General features: G+C 52.0%; 3 protein-coding genes across 3 annotated transcripts in view; 2 read left to right on the forward strand and 1 right to left on the reverse strand.

Annotated features, from left to right (window-relative positions):
- LLGL1 (LLGL scribble cell polarity complex component 1) overlaps positions 1–18,657 on the forward strand; it is a 363,828-nt gene that overhangs the window by 27,840 nt on the left and 317,331 nt on the right. The gene's annotated exons all lie outside the window — the stretch shown is intronic.
- TOP3A (DNA topoisomerase III alpha) lies at positions 145–11,120 on the reverse strand. The gene is made up of 19 exons (XM_061346557.1): positions 10,754–11,120; positions 9,650–9,709; positions 9,179–9,252; positions 8,531–8,606; positions 7,555–7,663; positions 7,120–7,263; positions 6,447–6,617; positions 6,121–6,221; positions 5,914–5,988; positions 5,713–5,795; positions 5,394–5,601; positions 5,071–5,256; positions 4,535–4,664; positions 4,004–4,117; positions 3,758–3,923; positions 3,200–3,343; positions 2,778–2,900; positions 1,580–2,313; positions 145–601 (listed from the first exon to the last, which is right to left on the reverse strand). The coding sequence occupies exons 1-19, from the start codon at positions 11,075–11,077 to the stop codon at positions 423–425; spliced, it is 3,201 nt and encodes a 1,066-aa protein (XP_061202541.1). The 5' UTR covers positions 11,078–11,120; the 3' UTR covers positions 145–422.
- SMCR8 (SMCR8-C9orf72 complex subunit) lies at positions 11,861–17,739 on the forward strand. The gene is made up of 2 exons (XM_061346674.1): positions 11,861–14,320; positions 16,369–17,739. Exons 1-2 carry the CDS (start codon positions 11,973–11,975, stop codon positions 16,820–16,822), a joined length of 2,802 nt encoding a protein of 933 aa, XP_061202658.1. The 5' UTR covers positions 11,861–11,972; the 3' UTR covers positions 16,823–17,739.

Here is an 18,657-nt window from a genome sequence, read left to right on the forward strand (position 1 = left end):
AGATTTCCACACTGTGGAAAGCCAGGGACTGAGAGCTAAGTGGCCCTGGTGCCTCTCCTAGTGATAACCCAGCTTTTCCCTGCATAGGGAGGCTGGGTACAGCTGCCAGCGCAGCAGGAGCTGTGGGTGGACTCAATCCAGTGTTGGTTTCCAAATGCCTCCTTGAGATGTTCAGACTCTCCCGAGCTGCTCAGCAGAAGAGCAGCTCAAACCAAAGGCTGACCCCAGTAGTGGAGCCACCTTTGTGAGCTCAGGCACATAATGCATGGGTGAACACAGAACCCCTTGGCAGGAGCAGCCTGCAGCCAGAAGACACTCAATAGGCTTGGTTCTAGGCTCCATCTCCTTCCACAGCAGCTGCTCCTGTGGCAGCTCCTCACAACCTTGGGCCTTGCAGGCTCTCAAGGGATGTCCCCCCAGGCTCAGTGGTTCTGAGGGCAGGTTTTCCTAGTGTGGCCAGGCTGGTGGCAAATGCTGCAGGTCCGTGGTTTCTTGGCAGTGGCTCCCGAGGAGAAGCTGCCTGGTCTCTTGGCTTTGCTTCCCAGCCCTCCTGAGAACCCACTGCTGTCAAAGTGGTTCACAGAGACATCTCCAGAAGGCCCTAGAGAGAAACAACGTGCATGTGAGTGCCTCTGAAAGCAGGCGAGAAACAGGAGCTAAGTTCAAAATGGCAGAGCAAGGATTTCACTATCTCAGCCACCTGGATTATACCTGAAACTACGCTTGTTTAAGCTCTGAACAGTTAAACGTCACCCATTTGTCTTGCAGCATTAGAGGAATGTGGGAACAAAGCAGGGAAATTGATCTGCCTGGTTACATGCTTTGGCCTACAGCTAAAGCAGAAACAACAGAACATCCCAGAGGAAAACTTAGGGTTTAAATAGTTTCGAAAGCTTTATTCTATCCCTTTAGGCCCAAATGTCTGAGAAAGAAGAGGAAGGTTTCTCACAGACATCTCCACCCATCTCTCTGCTTACTGTTCCTTTGTGTGAGTGTTCTTTCTTTGGCAGCCTTATTTTGCTATTATCTTTAATGGGTATTTGCTTTCAGCATCTCTCCACAGCAGCCACACTCACTTTGTCAGCTCTGATCAAAGCTTCAGAAAGACTTAGCCTTTCTCTGCGTTCCTAAAGTAGGGCAGAGGGAGTAGCACCATTTCCCTGCTGTGACAGAAAGGGGTTTCCCACCTCCCAAAGTGGTGCTGCTACTCCAGCTCTGCTGAAAGTTGGTACTAGCTCTCACAGAGCTGAGCTCCAGGATTTGGGAGGACAGATTCTCAAACAGCATTGGAAAGAGGCATGGGCTTTATCCAACAGGTCATGGACAGAGAGATGCTAAAGATAACTGCATGTAGAAGGAAAGCATCCTGCTTGGGGCTCAGCAGATGTATGGCTGGAAAAGGTAAGCCAGACTTGGTTGTTATGAGCAACATCTGCAGTGCTAGAATGCTGCTGCCAGATGGTTTAAAGACAAACCTGAAGTCTGTTAAATGTGTGAGTTGCTACAAGAGCTGTGGTAGCATGAGAAGTGTGTTCAGTTTAACCTCCACCCCTGTGGTCCACATCAAGCCTGGCCTTACCTGGAGCTGTGTTTTCATCTGCCCACTGGAAGAAGCCACACTGCTGCTCCCTGGGTTTCGAGCACGTGTGGAACTGCCTCCCTTTGTTGGGCCCATCCTTTTGGACAGTGCGTGTGACAGCTGGCTGGCCACAATTGCACACTGTGCCACCTCCTGAGTCAGAGCTGCTGCTTCCAAAGAGCTCTGGGCCTCTCCCTCCTCCTCCTGGGCGCTGAAATCCTGCTGGGCCCCTTCCTGCAGAGGGCTGGGGCAACGCAGAGCCCCGTGGAACCGCGTTGTTTCTGTCCTCTGGCTGCTGATCAGCCCAGAGAAAGAAGCTGCAGGTGCTGGCACTGCATTTGTAGAACTGCCTGCCTTGGTTGGGCCCCTCTTTGCGCACAGTGAGCAGCAGGGCTTCATTCCCACAGTTGCACACCACTGCGTTGTTCCTGTCGTCTGGAGCAGCTGAGGGAGCAGGTCTCGGTGTTCTCATGGAGCTCACAGAGAGCAGATGTCTTGGAGCCAGGTTTGTGGTCCCCCTCACGTGCCTGTTTTCACCACTAGCCCTGTTAAAGGAGTTGTTGACCTGCGAGGGGTTGGTTTCCTGGCTGGCTGATGATGGAGGTTGGGATGATCTGTGTAAGTACTTAAGGTCCAAGAGCTCTTTGAGCATGTCATCACAGCCTCCAATGCAGCCAACAAACTCCAGGGGCATCACGGGTGGAATGCTGCCTCTCTTGAACTTAAACTTCAGTCTGAAAGGAAAGGAAGAACAGAAGTCTCTCAGTTCACGTAACTTCTCATCATAGGATCATAGAATAGTTAGGGTTGGAAAGGACCTTAAGATCATCAAGTTCTAATCCTCTGCCATGAGCAGGGACACCTCACACTAAGCCATGTCATCAACAGGCCTCAATTGGACTTCAGTTTTTACATTGTGGGGTTTCTTTTGAATTCTGCTATAATACATAGCACAATATATACTGTATATATATAAACACACATATATGTATATATACATATATGTATATTTACAGAATATATACTATAGAGGGGTTTTCCCAACCCCTCTTCTTTCTATCCCCAAGCCAAAGCTGCTCCAGCTTTCTAAGACTGCAATGGAAGATGGTTGCTCAGCCCATGAAGCCTCTGGCCCTGATGGCTAACATGGAGTGTCCAAGGGGCTGCATTTCCCCAAGGGGTAACTGGTCTGACCTACCTGTGAACTGGATGTGGTGTACACACAGCACAGATGCTCTCATCCCTGGTCACGTCCAGCACAAAATCAGGAAACCAGACTGCACTTTTACAAGCTGGATAGCCCATGCAGCTGAGGTAGAACCTGCGTGGGACAAAAGCAGTGCATGAGGAAGAGGCAGTGTGAGGACAGTGAGAGATCTGTTCTCCTGCCTTCTCGCCATCAGAAACTGCCAAACCAACTATTCTTAAGGGAAAATAGGCATTTGAGGGGTTCAGCTGAATCCACACAGCTTATGCAGCTGGTGGAGTGAACTAAACGCAGCCCAAGTTGTCATGCTTGCTGCAGAGAGGAGGCAAATGAACAAAACCTAGAACCAACCCATGAACACCACCACAAACCAGCCCAGAAAGCCACTTCCTACAGCAGGGAAGATCACCAACCCGCCGTTCTTCTTGGTCTTCAGCACCATGTCGTTGTTGCACTGGGGACACTTCCGAACGGAAAGAGGCGTTGCTGGATAGACCTCCTCCTGCTCTGCACTTCCTGTGGCTTCTCCAAAGTACTGAGCCAGGGCCTGGTCCAACCTATAAAGAAACCAGCAGAGCATCCTGTGGGTCTCCCCTGCAAAGAGCAATCAGGCAGTGAAGTGAATTCATGCCTGCTGCCCTCCTCACAGCCCCTCTTGGCTTCTCTACCAGGATGTTGGTTCAGCATCATGCTTTTGGAACAGGCTCGGTGTTGGTACAACCTGACAGAGGTCAGTGCATGTTGCTATCTTCTTCCTCCAGCTCTGAATTTAAACTTCAGGGTTTAAACCAAGGTGAGCATGCAGTTGGCACCAGCTCATGCCAGTGTGCCAGGCTGTGAATCATGCATGCAAATGCCTACATACGAGGCAGAGCTCCAGGGAAGCTGTGACAGGATCCCACTCCAAGCTGAGCCCTGGATGAGAAGCCAGCAGCTCCCAAAAGAGCAACCAGAAGAGGGCACAGACTCACTTGTTGGCTCTGGCCACAGCTTCGATGAAGACTTGCTTGTACTTTTGGACCTGCTGCTGCAACACCACAGACTTGTCTTTTTTCCCCTCACAGATGAGTTTCAGATCAGCCTCCAGCTCAGCTCGAAGGTCAGGCTTGGACATCTCGTAGCCCATGGAATCGTAGCCTGAGGAACACACCGCATGGTAAGCGAAAAGAAGGAGCCTGTAAGGACCCTGCCATGTTCCTAATGGAGACTGCCCTTACCTTCCACCAGCCCCATGCCCAGGTGGCCTGGGAGGAAGCGCTGATCGTCTGTGAGGCCCACGTACATCCGCGTCTTTATCGTCTCGATGTGCTCGGCGTGAGTGGCATCAGTCCCTGAAAGCAGCAGGCAGGTTGTCAGGCAAGTCAGGTGCCAAGAGGTGGCTTCCCCTGTGCCTAGTGCAGAGGGCAAGGTGCTAAAGGGACAAGGAGACAAGTTACGGTCAGGAGCAGCACTGCCCTTGTGTCCCACTGGCACTGAGGCCAATAAGGTGCTGACAGGCACAGCCTGGAGCCTAAATCACACATCTCCCCAGGCACTGGAGGCCCTCTGCAGCCTCCTTAGGATCTCTGGGCTTTGCCCATAGGTCTCAACTATCCCTTTGTTCTGTACGTTTAAGTGATTTCTTATCTGAAGGGACTTTTAGAGAGTCCCTTACTCTGAGGGTGGGACAGAACTGCTGTTGGAGAGATGCTGAGAAGCTTATGAATAAAGCTTCCAAGAGCAAGACTGGCCACGCTACCAATACTGACCAATGCCATGTTTCTCCATGAGAGCAATGAGATCCGCTTCTGTGAGGAGCAATGGAGGGCTGGTTTCCCCATCCACCATCTCCACTGTAGTGGGCTGAAAGCGAGACCCTTTCTGATACAGTGGGATAACCTGAAAGGAAGGAGAATCTCTTTGAAACTGCCCTGTGCTCCAGTCACTGAAGACAAAACATCACACTAACAGTGCTGTAACAGAGCAGCGCTGTGGTTGGGAGGAGATCCATCCTCAGGGTCCTCAGGATCAGACAGTAATGAACTGCTGGAGGCAGCATGGAACACCAATTGCAGCTCCTCTTGGTGAGTAAAGTCAATCCCACAGCCCTGTATGGTCTTTGCTGTGGTGTCAGAAGGAAAAGAATCTATCCAAAACTGGCACAATAAAGCAGCAGAGATGTCTCTGAGTGAAACAGACAGTGGGCCAGGTAATTGTCAAAGGGTGTGCTGAAGTTGGCAGTGAAAAGCTATTTTAAGCTTCAGGTACTTTAGCTTCTCCCACCTATGTTATTCAAGGGCATTACCTTATCACTCCACTTGTCATAAGGATAGACTTCCAGGTAATTTCTGGCCAGGATCATCAGTCCTTGAGCAACAAATCGCTCACAGGCAATGTCAATCTCCACGGTGGTTTCCTGGCCCTTGGCATCTTCAGAGCAGCAAGCCAAGAAATGGCGCACAATGAACTCATACAGCCTCTGCTCGTTGCCCTAATATCAAATAGTAAGAAAGGGTCAGTGTCCTTCTGTGTTGATGGGGTGCCAAGTGAGATCTCAGGTGAGGTTACTGTGCTAATAACCATCTTATCAAGACTTCATTTATCAACCCCTGCCTTTGTTAAACTCACCTGCAGGCTAGCAGTGTATTTGGTGGGGTGAATGGGAGGGTGAGCCTGATCTGATTTGTTTCCACTCCGAGGGGTTGGCCCACCCTGATCCAGAATCCTCTGTGCAAATGCTCCCCAGTTTGGGTCCTGTGTTTGCTGTTGTACTAAGGCAGAGAGGTTCAGCTCCTTGGGGAAGATGTTGGTCTCGGTTCGGGGGTAGCTAATGAACCTTAAGAGGAAAAAAAGCAGCACTTTCGGAGGTGCTCCAAGATGGTTTTGGCCTAAAGGCCTTTTACTTTTGAAAGACTTGAGTTCCCCAAGCCAAGTCTTGCTTCCTTACCCTTGAGTATAGAGTTTTTCTGATATCCTCATGGTTTCCTTTGCATTTATCTTTAGTTTGCGGGAAGCCAACTTCTCAAGTTCCTGCATTGGGAGGAGCCAGAACAAAACAGAGGCATTGGTGCATAATTCGGAGTGGTGAGTAAAATACCTGTTCAGAGCTTCCTTCAGGTTAAGTCCTTTCAGCACAGTTCAAACGTACCACAGTGTCCAGGGGCAGGGGCCTCCATTTGCTCTTGGGCTTGCTCCCAACCTCGACAACAGTTGCTACTGGATCCTAAACACAAAGTAATCCACAAAATCTCCTTCAGGAGCGTGCTCAAACTGTTCTTTCAATGTCTTCAGCAAGACCAATGCAGGAAGTGTTTGGCTGATACTGGACTGTACAACTATTGACAGGCTTTCCTACCTCCATACACATCTGGTAAAGGACCAGGCATGCTGTGTGATTGAAGAGCCGGTTCCTCTTCCAGTTGAAGACCACACTGCCATCTTCATGATCATGTGTCACTGTGTTGAACAACAGATCTGAGTGCTATAGTAGTAATACAATGGAAATACAGTAAGGGAAATAGAGGCACAAGTGGCAAACCTTTCAGTTCTGCTTAGTGGGCATAGCAAAGGAAGAGGAAACCACCTCTGCATCACGGTTTGGTTGTTTCCCTGATGTTCTTCCTTTCTATACACATCAAACCCTCTTAGACAGCACTCAGGCCAACTCTGCCCCAACCATACCTTTTATTTTATAGAAGGCTTCGGGAACGAAGGCCTGGATGGCTTTAAAGCGTTCAACTACAAAGCCCAGCGTTGGGAACTGGCAGCTACCATAGCTGATCAGCTGGTCTGCTAAGATATCAGGGAAGATCTTCCGCAGCCTCAGTGTCTGGAATCTGGTGAAGGCAGCACCTGTGAAAAGGAAGTGTACCCTGCAGTGAATACAACAACACCGACCGATTACCACAGCAGCACTTCAGATGGTTCTTTTTAATACTCTGAGTATTAACTTTACTCTAATATTCAGTTGCAGAAACCTGTCAGAGCTGCGTGAGCTATACACCTAACGTGTCCTTCAAAGAGCATGGCTGAGTAAAACATGAGATGTGGTGCGGTTGTATCTGATCTAATAATCACATTTACAACACTGCAGAGGGCATCTGTCTTGAGGATACAGTAACAGATGATTTCTAAACAATCCTTGCCAGGCTTTAACAATGTGCATTCAATGTGGTTAGACGAGAAGTGAGGAAGAGCCTTGTTTGTAAAGCAGTCTAAGGGAGCGCATTTATAGCCTACGCACTGCTAACAAAGCTGTCCCCTGCCCACCTACCACAGTTGGTCACCTCCTGTTAGTAGAGGTGTATGGGAGGGCCTGGCAGCCTGCTCTCATCTCCAGGGCGTGTTTACGTACCTATCCTGAGGTCCAGCTCCTGCCTGACATCGACGGCATCACTTGTTTTTTGATCAGGTTGGGTGAGGTTCTCGCAGGCTGTTCGGACAGCATGGAGTGTGATCTCTGAGAAACGGGCTCGGAACACACAGAGGTTTGGCTTTACTGGCACAGGAACACAGAGAAAAAAGCAAAGAAATCAAAGAGTGGCTCAAACACCAATGAAAGGAGCAATTAATAAACAGCCATCTGCAAATGAGTGTGCTGTCAACCCGTTCGACAGCTTTCCAATAGCTGAGCATGCTTCTGAACTATCAGAGCCACATATTTAACAGTTAACGTTTAACGTGGACACAGGAAGATTGAGAACGTGCCTCTGTTACAAGATCTCTGAGCAGCAATACCTGTCACACCAGCACTTTAATGGAACTTGGATGAAGAAGCTGCTCTACGCACCAGCTTTGCAAACGTGAATGATCTCAAAGCCGATGTTCTCTCCTTCTCGGTCACAGTCAGTCCAGATCACCAGGGCCTGGCACTGCTGGATTTCTCGCTCCAGGGTTCTCTGGGATGAGGAAATATCACACACTGAGATATACCAGGCCACTTGCTTTGTCATTTAGCTTTAGAATGAAACTGAACATGAAATACAACGTGCACCCATAGAGATTGTTGAAATAAGGTTTTGTAATTGTGTGTCTCATGAGATCGGGCAGCTTTCAGAAGAGCTGAGTCATTTACATCTGACTCTGTTATAAAGCATGGCTAGGCTCGGATCATGCCACCATTGTGCTGAAAATGGCATTTTTTTGGTCAAACTGAGATGCAGTTCCCAACTCCAACTCCACTTTGTTGGAAAATGTATTTCTACTTTTAGCAAAGCAGCTGTTCCTTTACTGCTCTGATGTTTCTATTCATTAGGGATTGTAGTGACAGGACAAGGGATAACGGGTTCCAACTTAAACAGGGGAAGTTTAGATTGGATCTAAGGAAGAAGTTCTTTCCTGTGAGGATGCTGAGGCACTGGAATGGGTTGCCAAGGGAAGCTGTGAATGCTGCATCCCTGGCAGTGTTCAAGACCAGGTTGGACAGAGCCCTGGGTGCCATGGTTTAGTGTGAGGTGACCCTGCCCATGGCAGGGGGGTTGGAACTGGATGATCTTAAGGTCCTTTCCAACCCTAGCTATTCTATGACTCTATAATGTACATGAGCAGGAAACTTTTGATGTCACAAACAGCATGTGTATATATATATGTGTGTGTGTATATATATATATATATATATATAGTGCTTTGATACACAGGAGGGATTTGTTAAACCACAGAAAGTTGGATGTTAAGGACAAAGGTACAATTGTCCTCCTGTCTGAGGCAATGTTTGCAGAACCTCTGACCGCAAATAGTTTCAGGGGAACCTCTTAAAAACAACATACCTTGATATCCATGTAGTTTTCAGGGCAATACTTCTCAATTTCAGCATCAAAAAGAGCTAGAGGGTTGCAGCTATGCCTGGGAAAGAGAGGATAAAGAGCGTGCATAACAAGAACTAAAACATCTGTTGTGAGACACTAACTGATGCTGTCTTGTGAGGAAGTGCTGTTCAAGTACTGGAATTAATATGTTTTGTTGTGGGCCTCCTCTTAGCATTTCATGTGAACTCTATGTTGTCTGAGTGACACTTAAAAAGCAATGGAAACAAAAAGCAACAAGGCAAACCAGCCAATCTGGAAGGCTGCCCTAAACAAGCAGCTTCTCTTATTTCAAGTGCAGAGAACAAAGGGGGGAAAGAGAAAGTGCCTCACATCCTGGGGACATCTGGCTGAACAAAGAACACAAAAGCATCGCTCAGGTTTCAGAATCAGTTTAATTCCTTGGGTCTGCCTTAATGTATTTTTACAGTATGAAGAGCTCAGGGGGGTTTAGCAGTCTGAAGACTGTGATTTGAAGTAACATTATATTCTATGTCGAATTAGGGACTCATCACCCTGCTCTGCAGCTGTGTCAGAGTCCCTCCTGCTCCTCTTAGCTTCCAGTTGAAAGCAGATGACAGCTCCCTCCTGTGAGGGGTGCCATGTACTCACCATTTGCGAAAGGGCATCTTGAAGTCATGAGCCAGTAAATGTCCTGACACAGATGTCATCACCATAGTAACGTTCTGCAAGAGACAGATCAAGGTAATCAGTGCCCATCCTTTGCTAAAAGCTACCCCCAGGCCCAAGATCTTCCTTCAGTTCTCAATTTACACAGTGGCACATCCCTTCTGCTAATACAAAGCTCTTCTCTCTACTGACAGCCAAATCTATGGCCTTTTCCTCAGTTCCTTTAGGAAGCTCCCAGTTTTCAACAGCAACATCTTTTTGACTGATATTAAACCAAACTGAACGATGTAAAGCAATGAAACAGGTCAGTGCTTGAGCCAAGAAAACATCTGCCTTTTCCTCACCTTTAGACAAAATGTCCCCATCACTAAATATGGTTTTATAACTTCTAACAAATGGCTTTTAATAATCGGTATTTTGCATTTGTAGGAGCAGAATGAAGGGAAACTCTACCTGGCCAAACATCTGGTAGTCGTACTCGTAGATCTTGTTGAACTTGGAGAACCCTTCTCGCTGGAAGGAAAAGGGAAAGGTTCTGAGTTTCTGGCTGCTGCAGGAAACCAAACTCATTCTGCTTCACTTCATACATGTGTTTAGACACAGCAGCGCACAGAGAAGCGTGGGGCAAGTGAAAACCAGGTACTGTACCTAATAGAAATTGCCTATACCATTTATAGAGACATAAATTGTGCTTTTAAACATTAAGAGCCTTTTAAACCATATGTAAGAGTATAGTAAACCATGCCTGACGGGATGCCAGGGTTATCTCCCCATTGAGAGCATCAACAGTGAAGAGATTTAATGGGGCTGGTCAGTTATATTCCTGACAAACAACTGTGCTGCTCTGGGTCCCCAAGATTTTGTTCTGCCTGAGGCTCATGGAAGTTTCTAGATTGTATATTGCTGCTTTTTCTATAGAAGCAGAATGCCACCTTCCTTGATTTGAAGTGTCAGCACTCAGGCTCTCAATAACACCTTTGGTTCAAACTAATTCTAGTCTAGAAGCACCTTCTAGCTCTTAGCTTGGAAATACCCAGTGAGTACGCACACTGCTGGTCACAAAACAAAGCAGCAGAGAGATCTCGGAACTCCTCTAACCCACGGACCATCTTTGCTTTATTGTGTGCACTCCAGTGAACCCCTGACACTTGCTGATGCTGCAGAAGTGGTGCTTTTTGACTGGGAAACACAAGCCAGATGGTTTCAGTTCCTGAACTGAATGCATGCACTGCAACTGGAGAAGGAGCACAGGAAGCCCTCACTGTGGAGCTCAGAGCCTGGAGAAGGCTGTCCAGACAGAGGAAGCACAGCTGGGGAGCCGAATCCCAACAGGAGAAGGGATCCAAGGCTCCCAGATGCATTTGGGCAACGTTATTATTGTACTCTTGTATGGTCAGAAGCAGCCAGACCACAAAAGCAGTGTGAGATGTCACCTGTGCTGATGGGAGCTGCCCACGCCAAGCCCTATTGGGGCCACCACACGATGTGACATTGATGCTCTGCAGCCAGCTATAAGCCTGCCCCGGGTGTGAGGCCTGAGCTGTGGCACATCCCTACCCGCCGCATCCTGCTGTTGGAGAGCAGCTCGGCGATCCCCCGGGCAGCATCGTTCTTCTCGGCCACGCACAGCACCTTCCGGATCCTCCGCAGCGCCGCGTCCTCCGCAGCGCGGGAGAAGAGGCGCCAGGGCTGGGGCAGCATCCTGAGCCCGCCGCCGGCCAACAGCCTGGCCCGGGCCGTCATCACCGGGGACAGCGGCGGCTCCTCCGCCGGGCCGCGGGCATCCTGCAGGCCCTGCCGGGGGTGCACAGCCAGCGCTGAGTCGCCATTCACGGGCCTGCTCCGCCGTTGACAGCCGGGAGCGGGCAAAGGCACCCTCATTGCTGGGGGAGGCTTCACCCCGCTGTCAGCAGCGGCTCCCGGCGGGTCCTGCCCGCTCCCGGCACCCCCGTACCCCGCCTCCTGCCCGCCCTATGCGGGTCAGGGCGGCCCCACACACCCCTAACCCTGTCCGGGCTCTCCTCAGGCCCCTCATTGCTGGAAGCGGCTTCTCCCCGCTGCCGGGTCCCCGTACCCACCCCCGGGCCACCCTCAGGCCGCGGCTGCCCCATCCCCACCGCAGCCAGGCCAGCGCACCCCAGTACCCCCCTAACCCATCCGGTCTCCCCTCACCGGAGCAGCCCCCTCCGTTCCTCCCCCTCCCCGCTCTTCCCTCACGCACGCCCCGCACCTCCGAGCTCTGTCGCAAAAAGTGGCGGGACGCGGCGCGGTTTCCCTCGCTCTGCCGTAAAGCGTTACAGGACTACAACTCCCATGATGCTCCTCGGCGCTCCGTCCTCTCGCCGCTCCGATCCCGGTTACCATTCCGCTCCGGTTTACCGTTCCCCTGTTTACCGTCCCCTCCCGGTTGAGGTAACGCGAAAGGATGGCGGCGGCTTAAAACCAACGGTGAAGAGGGAAGGGGAAGGCGGCGGTGTCTCCTTCGCTTCCTGCTGTCGGGGTGAGAGGTGACGGCGTCATGTGATCCCAAGATGGCTGCGGGGCTGCGGTGTCCGTGAGGGCCGGCGGCGGAGCGGGGCCGGCGGGGCCCGGCCATGGCCGAGGCGTGAGGAGGCGGTGGGACAACAACGGGCCTCGGCGGGACACGTGGTGGGGCCCAGCGGTGGGACACGGGCTGCGGTGGGGCCTCCCGTAGGGCCCGGTGGTGGTGGTGGTGGTGGCGGGGGGGACCGGACGGGGCCTCGCTGCTCCATGTCGGTCCCGTCCTAAGGGAAATATGATCAGCGCCCCCGATGTGGTGGCGTTCACCCGGGAGGAGGAGCTGGAGGATGAGCTGTACAGCGAGCCGCCGCTGCCCGAGGAGTACTCGGTGCCGCTGTTCCCCTTCGCCGGCCCCGGTGCCAACCCCTGGGCCAAGGTGGCCAACTCCAAGTTCAGCCGGGATTTCATCCTCATCTCCGAGTTCTCGGAGCAAGTGGGGCCTCAGCCCCTCCTGACCATCCCCGAGGATGCCAAAGTGTCGGGGACTTTCGATCTCAATTACTTCTCCCTGCGGATCATGTCTGTGGATTACCAGGCCTCCTTCGTGGGGCATCCTCCCGGCTCTGCGTACCCGAAGCTGAACTTCGTGGAGGATTCCAAAGTGGTGCTCGGGGACTCGAAGGAGGGAGCCTTTGCCTACGTGCACCACTTGACTCTCTATGACCTGGAAGCCAGGGGGTTCGTGAGGCCCTTCTGCATGGCGTATATTTCTGCTGATGAGCACAAAATCATGCAGCAGTTCCAGGAACTCTCTGCTGAGTTTTCCAAGGCCTCCGAATGCTTAAAGACAGGGAACCGGAAAGCTTTTGCTGATGAACTGGAAAAGAAGCTGAGAGATCTCGACTACACCAGGACCGTCCTGCACAACGAAACCGAGGTGCAGAAGAAAGCCAACGACAAAGGGTATTACACCACCCAAGCCATTGAGAAAGCCAATGAGCTGGCCAGTGTGGAGAAGTCCATCATCGAGCACCAGGACCTGCTGAAACAAATCAGGTCGTATCCCTACAGGAAGCTGAAGGAATCCGACTTCCACCCCTATGAGCCGGAGTGTGTGCTGCTGGATCAGGCCAACGCGGGCTGCGATCGGGACCCCACTACCTCCGACCCTGCTGAAACTCCCCTTTACACCCATGTGCTGTCCTATACCCCCAAGCTTATCAAAGCCAAGTCTGCCAAATGCTTTGACAAGAAGCTGAAGACGCTGGAGGAGCTCTGTGATGTGTATTTTTTCACCCAAACCCTTGATCAGTTGCACCAGATCGAGAGGACTTTCAGAGGGGACGTGTGCTACCTCCTGACAGAGCAGATCAGCAGGGCACTGCTAAAGCAACAGACCATAACTAACTTCCTCTTTGAGGATGCGTCTTGTCTGGATGAAAAACCACCTGAAAAACAATACAGAGGCTGCCAGGGGCACAGTCATGATGCTAGAGATGGAAAGTGTGTGGAAGAGTTCCCTGCTCCTACAGTGGTCATCAGCTTGGGAGCCTACAAGTCCAGCGTGGAGAGCGTGCCCATCAAGATGGAGCAGGGAATTGAGAACTCCCAAGAGCCCCAAATGAGCGAGTCTGTGACGTTTGAGCACCAGGAGAACCTGGATTACCTGGATGCAGACCTCAAAGGCAGCATCAGCAGCGGTGAGAGCATCGAGGTGCTGGGAACGGAGAAGTCTGCCTCTGGCTTGCCCAAGTCGGAGAGCCAGGCCAGCCTGCCCGTCAGCCCCAGCCCTCAGGTGGGCAGGAGCAAGGTGGGCAGCAGGAGGACCGTCAGCGAGGACAGCATCGAGGTCCTCAGCACGTGTCCTTCCGAGTCGCTCATCCCGGAGGATTTCAAAGCGAGTTACCCAAGTGCCATTAACGAGGAGCCCTACGTGGGGGATGAAGAGGGAGGCCTCCGCTTCACCCCCAGACTGAACCTGGATGATGCTGACGAGCAGGAAGATGTTTCAAACCAGGAGAACTTGGTGCAGGTGGATTCGGCTTGTTGTATCGGGAAGGAGAGCCCCAACTTCCTGGAGCCTCTGCCTGACCTGGGCCACAAGCCCTGCGATGAGGATGGGGTGGTCAGGATCCCACCGCAGCCATACCGGGCATCCGAGCCGGGGCTGCATGGGACCTTTGGGAGCTTCCCCTCCCACGATGGCATCTCGGGCGGGCTCCTGCCCTACGAGCTTGACTCTCGCTATATGGCAGGCAGCAGGGAGGTCAGTAAGAGCAGCCTGGATGAGTGCTCGGACTCCACGAGCTATATGAGCAGCGCTGCCTCCACGTGCTCCGACAGGACCCCTTCTCCAGCTCACCCTGCCTGCCAGGGGGCTGACAGGCACAAGAAGAAGGCTGGGCAGAACGCCCTGAGGTTCATCAGGCAATACCCCTTTGCCCACCCTGCCATCTACTCCCTGCTCAGCGGCAGGACCCTCATCGTGCTGGGGGAGGAGGAAGCCATAGTCAAGAAGCTCGTGACGGCGCTCTCCATCTTCGTGCCCACCTGCGGCCTTTACGCCAAGCCTGTGAAGCACTGGGTCACCTCCCCTCTGCACGTCGTGGATTTCCAGAAGTGGAAGCTGATCGGGCTCCAGAGGTAAATCCGGGCTCTGGTTGCTGTGTCACGTTGTGGGGTTTGATGGAAACATCATCTCCTAAGGGGGGATTTCAGGGTGGGAAATTCATGGGCCCCCAAAGGTCGCTGCCGCCGCCATGAATTTCTCCTTGTGGGATGTATTTTGAAGGGGGATTTGTCTCTTTCTATCCAGCCTCACTCAAGCATTGATATTTGGAACATCTGTGTGCCTCTTGGCTCATGCGAGTGTCTTGGCCAGGAGGTTTCCTTCTAGTTTAGGTCTTAGCCTGGCAAAGCAGAGAACAAACATGGGTCCTGCTGGTTTCCAGGAGGACCTAAGAGTGCTCTTGGAGTTCTCCTGCTGAAACTCCTCTGACATTTCCAGCTGGAATTGGGGGGTTTAAATGGATGCTTTGATACAGGGAGGGTTTTTCCTTGTGCACCCTAATGAAGGGATGAGGTGCAGTAGGTCAGAAATTGGACCTTGGGCTGTGTTGGTGAGGGTGTGGGGCTGGGTGTCATGGGTTAGAGTGGAGGTGTGGAGCCCTTTGTGGGGAGTACAGGTGGACAAAGGCTTATTTATAACAAGCTTTAGTGCAGGAAAATAGCTCCAGGGAGCTGCGGTGTTGGGATTGCAGGTCAGATGCAAAGGGAAACTCTGCTCAGGGTGAAGACCATCACCCCTTCCCCACCATCCAGACCTCAAACGTGGCTTCATGGTTTATATCAACAAACAGCAGTTGCTCAGCTCTCAAGATTTCATCCTTGCCTTCCTTAGGAAAAGGCTTTCCTTTGTGTGTGTTACCAGGATGTGTTTGGTGCTGCGGGTGCATGACGGGGAACAGCCACTGCTGTCACAGCATGAGTCAGAGTGGCAGCCCCATTGCCCAGAGCCTCCTGAAAGCCTGTTTCTGAGCAGAGTGAAAACCAAGCCATAGAGAAAGCTCCTCTCTGGGCTGCTGGGGGTTGTGGGGGATGGAATGAACTCAAGCTGGGAGTTTCCTCTCGTTTCAGTGCTGGGGAGGCAGGATGAGAGCTCCGGAACAGCCGCTCCCCAACTTCCCTGTCTGTCGGTGAGGTTTTTTAAAGCCCCAAGTGTTCCCTCCTTGCTCAATGTTTGTGGTTAGCTGCAATTTCTGTAAACTAAAGGCATTCTTATTTTGGAGCGCTGCTTGTTACGTGTGTCAGTCATTTCAAGGCTCCTCATGGAATGCTGATGGCGTGTTGAGTTTCATGATGTTTTGCTCTCAGCAAACCATTTGGAGCAGGGCTTTGGGAAGGCTGGATTCATCCCTCTGGTTCAGGACACTGTGTCTGGAAGGGCAGACAGTGCCTGGGCACAGGAGCAGCCCTGACACCACGAGTTGGGGCTCCTGCTTGGAGGCTGGGAGCTGTCTCTCAAGCGCCAGGGACTTTACCCACGCAGAAGTGAGGAACAGAAGGCAGAGCTGGCGTAGGCTTGTCATTTGCATTTAAATAACATACATTTGGGCTCGTTGGGTAATTGCACGTTGTGAACAGTGCTGGGGGTTGGCACCTGAATGAGAAATGGCCAGGCTCAGCCAGGGAATGTTCTGGTTTAAGGATGATTCCCTTTGGAAAGGAGGAAGGTTTTGCTGCACTCAGGGCTTTGACCACCTCAGAGCAGCTCCCTCCCATAACAGTGATATGGGGGGGAAGTAAAGCTCCTGGCAAGGGGAGTGGGGCAGGTTTGGGTTTTGGGGTGCTGCTTGTCACATCCAGAAGGAAGGTTTGCTTCTGTTCACCAGAGGTGTCCTATTGCTCCCACTCCTGTCACTGAGCGAGGGAGCTGCCCCATGATGCAGTGGTTTATGAAGCAGCACATGGACAATGTGGATGAGGGCACGTGGGGATCTATGGATTGAGGTTTCTTTGGGATCTGGCAGGTTGGAGGGATGATTTGGCTGGACTTTTCCCTGCTAGCCTCTATTTCCTCACAGGGGCTGGTGCAGGTAAGGGAAAGTCAGTGCAGTGGAGGGGCACAGACACAACCTGCTGCTCACCTGCAGGGTCCCCTCCAGCCATGACCTCTCTCTTTGCTGTTCCAGGACGGTGTCTCCTGCCGGGGTGAACGCCCTGCACGCCCTGAGCCGCTACAGCCGCTACATCAGCATCCTGGATGCTGACAGCAAGACTCTGCGCTGCCCTCTGTACAAAGGCTCCGTGGTGTCCCGGCTGGCGGATCACCGCACGCAGATCAAGCGAGGAAGCACCTACTACATGCACGTCCAAAGCATCCTCACCCAGCTGTGCTCAAAAGCCTTCCTCTTCACCTTCTGCCACCATTTGCACCTTCCCATCAGCGAAAGGGAACCCGAAGAGTCCGTCGTGAGTCGCAGGATGAACTTTCTGAAGCTTCAGCTGGGCCTGGTCAATGAAGACATCAAGATCGTGCAGTACCTGGCGGAGCTGCTGAAGCTGCAGTACCTTCAGGAGCCCGGGCAGGGGCTGAGCTCCCTGCTCCGCTTTGACTACGTGCCCAGCTTTTTGTACAAAATCTAGCCTGCTGGGGGCTGTCTGCACTGGGGTCTGACAGAGCTCATCCCTGCTTCACGTCGCTGTCTGCGGTAGCTCTCATCCACCAGGAAGGGGTGAGGAAGCCAATGTGTTTGTGAGCATCTCTGCTCCACAGAAATCCATGTCTCAGGGGCTGGATTTCTGTTCCCTATAGCCAAGAACGTAGATGTTCCATCACCTAAACCACCGGGCACTCTGTAAATGTTAGAAGGGGCACTGTTAACTGTTCATGGCAGCATCCCAGGGGGAATAGGGCATGGGGAGAGGTGGGCTGTGTCGGGGATCAATACTAGTGCGCAGCCCTCAAAACAGCAGTGCTCTGTATGCTTCTGCCAGATCCCTAAATGCTCTTGGTCCCTTCCATGGAGCCAGGATGGAGATGTGAAGGTTTTAATCCACCAGTGTCTCATGTGAGTGTAGCTGAGAAGCATCCTGGCAAGGTGGCAGCCTGCAGTTACCCATCCTTGCTGTGTTGATCCAAGTTTCCTGGTGCTTCCCAGGACAGGTTGTCCCTGGGTGGGTGGGAGCACAGTGGAAGCACATGTGCTTCCCTCCAGAAGGTGTTTTCCAGTTTCTTTCAGCTTTGTTAAGATCCAGAACGTGGAAGGCTGCTGTGAGTGTAGAGCACTGTGCCTTGTAACTTGTCATGTCCCGTTTGCGCCTCTGAGAAGGGTGGGAAAGAGCTGGGAATCCTCAGAGCACATGAGATTGGGGGAGGCCTTTTAAGTAGAGAGAAAAGGGGCTCAAATGAGTGGGGGGGAGCCCCGTTTTTAGGTGCTTTCTGTGATGGGGGGGATGGAACAGTGCAGTGAAGTGATGCTGTGAGGCAGCAGGCTGGTAGAGCAGCTGCCTAGCTGGTGAGATACGAGTGCTCAGGAGAGATCAGGGATGGATACAGGTATCTGTAATAGCTTATTTTGCTTGGGTTTCTTTCTGGCATGGAGTTGACTGCTGTGCTGTGTGGCACAGCAGGGTCAGTGTCACCGCGTGCTTCTGGCCTTTGTCCTGTCTCCAGTACCTCTCCTAGGGCACTCCTGGGTAGCTCTGGATGGGGCAGGACTGCTCTCTGAGCCTGGATGCTGAGGGCTTTTCCTTTCACAGCTTCTGTGCTGCTGCCTGTGCCATTAAGGTTGTGCCACCGGCATGGTGACAGCCCCACATTGTTCTGTCAGTGCCAGGGGCACAGCGCTTCCATGTGGGGTCTCAGAGGAGATGCTGCTCCTTGGCCACTCGTACCAGGCTGTGGTCTGCTCTACCCAGTGCTGTGTGGCCAGAGCAGCGCCTGTGGTACCCCTAAGCAAGAAAAGCCTTGCTAGTGAAGGTAGCCTTGGTTTTATTTGTGTTTTAGCATTGATTATGGGGGCAGAAGAGCTGCCATGGTACAAAACAAGCTGATGTTGTTTGCTTTGGGTTTATTTCTTGCTTTAAGCCTCTGTTTCTAGTGATGCTGTGAGGCAGTGCTGGAGGTGAAGGTGATGTCCCTTCCGAGCCCAGGGAAACCTCTGTGTACAGACGTGTCTCAGACCCACTGATACTGCTGTGAGAACCACATGGCTCCAAAACCAGTGTCCTAAAGGCAAGGATGCTCTTTGGGCACCAGCATCTGCAGCTCAGCACCGCTGCTGCCTCTCTCTTCTTTACATTCAAGGTGTTTTAAGCATCAGTGTTGATTCTGGTGGTGCACAGCATGGTCGTGGTACTCTCCAGAGGGATTTCCAACGTCAGGGATTGTGGGTTCAGGTCACAGAGGGGAAGTAGTGTGGCTGAAGGTGAGCAGAGTGCTTGTGGCAGGGCTGACTGCCTTTAAAGCATGGTTAAAG

This window comes from Neopsephotus bourkii, unplaced genomic scaffold (assembly GCF_033783945.1).
Source record: "Neopsephotus bourkii isolate Nb327-2 ecotype Australia unplaced genomic scaffold, CSIRO-AGI_Nbou_v1 NB_39, whole genome shotgun sequence".
Taxonomy (NCBI): Eukaryota; Metazoa; Chordata; class Aves; order Psittaciformes; family Psittacidae; genus Neopsephotus; species Neopsephotus bourkii.